The 7341-nt window shown below is 40.4% G+C and overlaps 1 protein-coding gene across 1 annotated transcript; it reads right to left on the bottom strand.

The window, feature by feature from the left end:
• Positions 1–586: 586 nt before the first annotated feature.
• On the bottom strand, positions 587–6833 carry LOC111236955 (opsin-5-like). Its single transcript, XM_022765883.1, has 4 exons — positions 6731–6833; positions 4029–4310; positions 2444–2775; positions 587–1096 (listed from the first exon to the last, which is right to left on the bottom strand). The coding sequence occupies exons 1-4, from the start codon at positions 6831–6833 to the stop codon at positions 587–589; spliced, it is 1227 nt and encodes a 408-aa protein (XP_022621604.1).
• Positions 6834–7341: the final 508 nt, after the last annotated feature.

The raw sequence follows: 7341 nt of genomic DNA, 5'->3' as shown, positions 1-7341 counted from the left end.
AAACGTGCCATGGCAAAATCAAATACTCAGGTAACACAATAAATCTGAGAGCACACTTATCAAGACATCACTCTGAACTGCTGACGGAACAACAAATGTTAAACAAGCGGATCCCTCTCAACACTGTCTATGTAGCACTGTCTGTTTAATTTATTTATTTTATTCATGTAATTGTTCACCTAAAGAATCCTACAAGCATTTTTATTACTTTGACTTATTATTGTTTTTTTGTTTTTTTATTCCTTTATTGGATGGTGCCAGTGAACAGGAAAGGCAGGGAGAGAGAAAGGGAATGACACACAGCAAATGGTCCAACCGGCCAGGCGGGAGTTGCCCTATGGACTTGCTACTCAGGGCATTTGCACTCATGTGCTATACGCCCCAACCACTCAGCTATCAGGTCGGCCCACCCAGATTTAATGCATATAGTGGTGTGTTCTTTATACTATACGTTTTCTTAAAATTAGATTAAACAAAAAAACGCCTTGCTTACAATATCACAATATATTGAATCGTAACCCCTGTGTCGTGATATGTTTCGTATCACCAGGTTCTTGCTAATACACAGCCCTATAATAGACAGAGTTCATATAGAGACCGGTAGGGAGTCTTTGGCAGGTTTATTGTGTATGATGGTGGGAGCGTTCTTCGATGTGGAGCCCCAGCAGGCGTACACAGGCCTGCCATGGACACGGTTGCCGCTAGTGTGTGTTACTTTGCCTTTGCTCTTGCTCCTACTCTGAGTTCTGTCCTGAGACAAACCAAAGGTCTTCTTTTTAACGCAGCCTCTTTCCTGGAGTTGAATGTGGATAGGGTACGGGCCTTGATGGCCCACAGTGACGTGGTCGCCTACTCGGTTTCCCCCCAGCTTGGGGCAGAATGAGAGGAGCAGGCAGCGCAGCTCCCGCTGGAAAGTCTTATTGAAGTAGAAGTAGATGAAAGGGTTGTAGATGTGGGAGCTTTTGGCGAAGAGGGCGGGGAAAACAAAGCCCTCAGGAGCCATATACCAGTGCTCCTTGTGGAAAATGAAGAGGAAGGACACAACAGCATACGGGGCCCAAGCAATCACAAAGCCCAGGCTGATGCAGAAAAACATCTGGAAGAGGAAGTAACAGATGACAGACAGTTACTTGCAACACTGGAAACACTGAAAAACACTTAATGAATCATTTCTTATGATGTGTAGCTACTAATACACAGGAGTGTAGTCACATAAAGCATGTTTCCTGGGAGACTACAGAAAAACAAAAGCAATGGTCATGTGGCCAATGTTCTGCTGATAAGTAGGACTAATCTCTTTACAGTCATGTGAATATCAGATGTTCAAATTATTCAAAATGACATTTATTTCCAGTAGTGAAACAGGAAGTATTGTGATGATGTATACCTTTGTCACCACAGCCATGGGTGTGTTTGTTATAACCCATCCTATTGATAAGAACTACTCTTGGGTTGCCACATTGTGGAAGACATTTTCAAACTGCGAGGTGTCGTTGCCTGAAAGGTTTTTTAGTACCTTGATTGGAAGCAGACAAGGTACTCGAAAACCCACAGACATGATACACATTTTTCAGATTCAGTGTGACTTACATTTTTCGCAGGATATCCTTCCCTTCTATGTCCATCCCTGGAGACAATCCATAAATAAATCTACTTAGAAATCATAGACAAAAGATTCTCCTCACAACTCCAGAACCTGCCTGAGAATGATTGTTATTATTAGAGTTGGAAGAGGGTCCCTCATATCTCCGTCTGATAAACAAGCTGTGTGTGATTCTTGAGTGCTTTGTGTGAATGAAAGCAACCAAATGCATGTACAAACACACTGACTGGTTGATAGAGAATGAAAATAATAGGAATCTCATGCTACGGCCTTCCCAGTAACCACATCTCAAGACAATTGAGCATCTGTGAGCGTGTCCCATCAGACAGCACTCTCCACCACCATCATCATGCTTATTTGCTTATCAAGACTTTTGACTTGACGTTGACGTGCCCTAAAGGCTTTGGAACTTGGATTAGAAATGCACTGACTCCAGAGCTGTTTTTTTAAGTATTAGAGGAAAGTCAAGTCTTGTCAAAGCAAAAACTCCTTTTTGTTCAGGTCTCAAATCAAGTCAAGTCTATAGGGACTCGTGTCTTACAAAGTCAGGTTTTAGTGCAGTCAAATCCAAGTCAAGTCTTTTTGTAACTCTAGATACCTACTGTAACAGTCTACAGGTTAAAACTAGATATGATTAAGCTTTCAAGTCTCAAATCAAGAGTAAGAGTCAATTCATAATAAATGAAGTTTTAGTGCAGTCAGGTCAAAGCTGATTCTCATGTCTTCATTTTTGTGGCATAAATCTAGAAGTCTTATGTCTGAGGTTCAGTCTCAGGTTACAGGTTCTGTATCATATACAACGATACACATAACTGACTTTCTTCCCACCACCTCGCTCACCACGGAGAGCCGTTTCTCAGCATGCCGCAGGTTGTTGCGGATGCCTCTGGCAGACAGCGAGTAGGAGAAGCGGGACACCTTGTAGAGGATCCGACACTGGGACACCACGATGAAGAGGACAGGAACCAGTGTGAAGCAGGCAAAGGAGCAGATCACGTAGAAAGCGTCCTTCGTTGAAGTATGATAACCCCTCCAGGCGATGGTGCAGGATAGCCCGTAAGGCTCAGGGACGTACTCGCCCCAGCCGAACAAAGGGAAGCTGGACCACACGGCAGCGACCAGCCAGATGACGCAGCACGCTATTCGGATGTTGGCTCCTTCCAGCCACACAGCTGCAGAGAGGAGCAGGAGTTGTTAGTGATTTTACAGCGTTAGTGTTGTTACAAAGTGTATACTCATATAATCCATGTTTCAGCTGCTTTGATGCTCAAAGGAATAGTTAAAATACACTTTAGATGAAGTTAGATGAAGAGACAACTCTGTCTGCCTGGAAAGGAAGGATAGGAAGCTACCGCTAGCCAGCGGCCAGTTAGCTTAGCTTGACACACAGACTGGAAATAGAGGGAAACAGCTAGCTAGAAATCTTGTTGTTGTAAGCTCCTGTGAAACCACAAATTGAATTTTTGTGCAGATTAAGATATAACGTATTAATTAGTGAGTTTTGAGTGAGTGGTGCTGTTGGGCAGGTTTGTACAGCGCCAGGCTAGCTGTTTCCCCCCGTTTCTATTTTTTTTATGCTAAGCTAACTAGCTTCTAAGTTGTATCTTCTCAGCTAACTCTTGGCAACAAAGAGAATAAGCATATTTTTCCTAAAATGTGAAACTTTTTCTTCTAAGAAGCTTGCTTTAATCCACATTATCTTTGTATCTCCTTTGTGGCTAAATTGAACAAGGGATTTTTTTTTTTTTTTACACATATCAGGTGCCCCTAATGGAGAAAATAATGGTATAATATGGTCACAGTATATAATGATGGTAGAAAACTAACCCCTGATGTTCTCCAGTTCTTAATAAAAGCTGACAAGTCATCAGTTCTGCACATCAGGCTCTATTTATCCTGAAAAACATCTTTAATGTGGCCATTTGTGCACATAAGAACAGACATGCTGGTCATACTGAAATGACAGCTTTCATTTGACATTTTCTCAATTTTTGTGCAAGCCATTTAAAAAAAAAATCACTGACACACAAAGCAGCAAAGTGCTATTATTTCTGACAGTTTGACAGAAGAAAAGGAGTAAAAATGATTCCATTGTGACAAAAAGTAAATGTAGTTTAACTTTTACCAATATCATAACTTCACATTGTGAAAACCTCTTTGGGTTGATTTAATACACTGCCTTCAATTTTGCTTTTAAGTTGCTTAAAAAAAAAAAAAAAAAAAACTTTTAACAGTACTTTTCTTTACTTCTGATCCTGTATTGTGCATGGGGGCTTTGTGAAAAGCTTTAGATAAGGATTATTTGATGTATTACTACCGATAAAGCTTTTTATCTGTCCTGTCCTTCTCCGTCTGTATCTCCTCAACTACAATCAAAGTCCTCAAATTGCCCCCAATCATCACCTGCCCTCACCGTAAACCAGGCTGTAGCAGGTCTTCAGGTAGCGCATGATGCTGATGGCGGTGATGGTGAACATGCCACACAGTCCAAAGATGTAGCAGCCAAGGCCGTAGTAAACACATGTGATGTCTTCCCCCAGCCAGGCGTGGTGGAAGGAGGACAGGATGGAGAGCGGGTAGAAACAGATGCAGCAGAGGAAGTCCACCACAGCCAGGTTGACACACAGCAGCTCCGAGCCCACCATCTTCTTCCTCCTGCGGTAACAGATCACCAGAACCAGCCCATTGCCCAGAACTGAGAGCAGAACTACAGAGAGGGAAAGAGGACAAGGGGGGGGGGCAATAATTATAACTGCATTTTCTTTTTGGCCACTTGGAGGCAGCACAACAGGCTGTAAACACAAAATTCACATATTATCAGCATATAAAGTTGATATGGCAAAACATGTTAGCAACCAACTGCTTATTTACAAATCTGGCAGATTTATCAAACAAGCAGTCATTTGGAGTCATGTTTCTGTTCACCTGTCCAATAGTTGCTCTTCTTTTAGCTCTGTTTGGGTTTCCTCCATTTCAGGAAAACAAGTTCACCACTACATTCACCATCTAGTGCTGAGCAGGTAGTATACAGTTGGTTTATTAGGCTTCTTTTTTGTTTTGTTTTGTTTTTTGCTGCCTGCTGCTACACTACAATACACACACACACACACACACACACACACACACACAGTTAATGTGTGTAAAAAATAGTCCTGCATTAAAGAAAAATCTGAACAGCCACTGTGAGATAGAATCTCCTGCTGAGAGGTTGTTTTTCTTCATCAATCAACACAATGTAACTTGACTGCATGGTGCTTTTATCAGGCAGTCTGACTGGAATGTAGAAAACTTTGATGTACTGTATATTAATTAATTTGATTGTAAGTGACTATAATAAATAAAACAACGGATCATGTAACTTTATTTAATGTGAAAGGTGTCGCTCTTCATGATGAACCTACAAAGAGTTTTCACCCAACTGCAGCTCACCTCAGCTTCATGGAGCATTTTAGCTTCTTTCAGCTCATTGTTTTGGTTTATCTGCATGTAACTACTGTTCTGGTTGGGACTTTAATTCATCAGGTGGACAGATACACAGCATGCATACAAATTAATAAGGTATTTATTTGCTAACAACCTCTCCATATCACCTTCAAAGTTGATATTATGTCAGTGTTTGCAGGTTTTTTGCTTCCACCAAAGTGGCGGTTGCAGGTTTATGAATTATTCCGTGAACGGATACACTTCTGTGTTAGCTGCTGTCACATCTGACACACTATCAGTCCGCTCGATGGATGACAACACAAGGAGTTTCATACTCTAAATGATACTGCAGCTTTTAGACTTGAAATTAAATAAAAGGTGTCTTCACACATCCAGCTTGAACCAATACATGTGCTCAGTGCTGATTGTTAGACAGAGCTGAAAAAATTAGTAAATCAATCAATGAGGCTATCCACAGAAAATTAGTTTTAAGAAAAAATTTGTTGAAGATTAAAGCCAATATTGTATTTGTTTCTTAATGTCCACTAATCCCTGGAAAAGGCCGAACCAACAATGTATCAGTCCATCTGTCAATACAATTCAGCTTCCGCAGCCTGACTGTGGCCATCTGTTTGTTCTCCCCCAAATGCGCTGCCCAAAACATTTTCGGACTTGATGCCCCCTGTGGTTAAAATAATGAACATTTGGTTAAAGTTATGGACCAATCACAGCTGTACTATGAAAAAAAAAAAAAGTTGTTATGTTGGCTGTTCGTTTGAAACAAGAAACACACAGCAATCTCTCATGACCCATCCATGCACATCAACCGCCTACCTGTGTGGACTCTAACAACAACACATGACCTCATCCTTTGTTTTTTACATCAGCCAGTGGAGGGCTGTCGCTCTTGTTTCTGCACATTTCTCACACAGAAGTGAACTGAGCATTTGTTACGGACTATTTTCAGATGTGGACTAATACACATTTGGTGCTCTAGTTAATAGTTAATAGTATAGTTTAAGTGCACAGTATACTATAGTTTAATAGTATACTATAGTTAATAGTTAATAGTATAGTTTATATACTTTAGTAATAAATTTAAAAAAAAACTGGATAACTGGCTTTTTCAGACGCCACATGTCTCATGGCAGAACTACACAGTTCAAATATTAACTGCATATTAAGACACATTAAACATGCAAGTGTCATTACTGCAAAACAAACACACTGTTTCTTAATTACTCCTGATTAGGTATGCTAAATAAAGAATAACACATGCATGTCAATGAGCAGGAACTGTGACATTTACAAAGTTAAGCTCCAAATGTGTCTGCTGTTTTCACATAAACCACCATTTTTACTTACATGCAATGTGTGTTTTTATTCACATCTCAAACAAAATGTACAAACATTTTCTGTTATCAACATAACAAATTTAATTTAATATCAGTGGCTCAGTCATTACAAACTCTAAACATTGTTCAACTTAATTTTATACTCAATGGAAATTCTAATGTTTTCAAACACACAACACAATGTGACTGGGCTGGGTTTTGGAAAAATGTGTATAATATGTAGAATATGAATTAAAGTGGTGACTTGGGTTTGGATAATCCACTGTCTAAACATCAGAGAGCTTCAAAGAAAGTGATACAGAAAATAAAAGGTATTGTTACAACCTTAAAACAAGAGAGATGCACATACCTACAGAGAGGATGGCCAGTCCCACACATATGTCAGCGGCAGGGGTCAGTTTGGAGGTGAACACAGAGATGGTCCGGTTGTCATCAGAGGAGTTCAGAGGCATTGGTTGTTGCTTTTATCTGATGTGTTGCGGGTAAAATCCAGACTTGTCTCACAAGACGAGATGTGTGTGTGTGTGTGTGTGTGTGTGTGTGTGTGCGCACCGGGTCCGGCTGACTTTCTTTTATGCAGGCTGATGTGTCACTATGGTAACCTAAAGCAACAGCTGATCAGATCAACTCTCAGTGGGAAAGCTGCTACAGCAGGTATGGAGCGTATGGAGTCCCAGAGGCGACAAATGTCACTGCAGCCGGACTGATGACTGGAAACAACATGGAATATAATTCATCTCCAAGCTCCTGTTGATTATTTGAATTTGTACCCGACACAGAGCCATTGTATATGTATATCAGTGACAGCTGTGCTTTTCCTACTGTGACAAGTCAAAATGTGTTTTGTGAAAAAGACCGATTATTTGTCTCCTGAAGTTTTAAATGAAGTGAACAAACCTTGGTTTAATATCTGCATAAATTGCTTTTAGTCATCTCCATTTTTACACAACCATAAAATCT

This window comes from Seriola dumerili, unplaced genomic scaffold, assembly GCF_002260705.1.
Source record: "Seriola dumerili isolate Sdu_G_001 unplaced genomic scaffold, Sdu_1.0 BDQW01000025.1, whole genome shotgun sequence".
In the NCBI taxonomy this organism is placed as follows: Eukaryota; Metazoa; Chordata; class Actinopteri; order Carangiformes; family Carangidae; genus Seriola; species Seriola dumerili.
The sequence above is the reverse complement of the archived record's forward strand: the minus strand, read 5'-3'. Positions and strand labels throughout refer to the sequence as shown.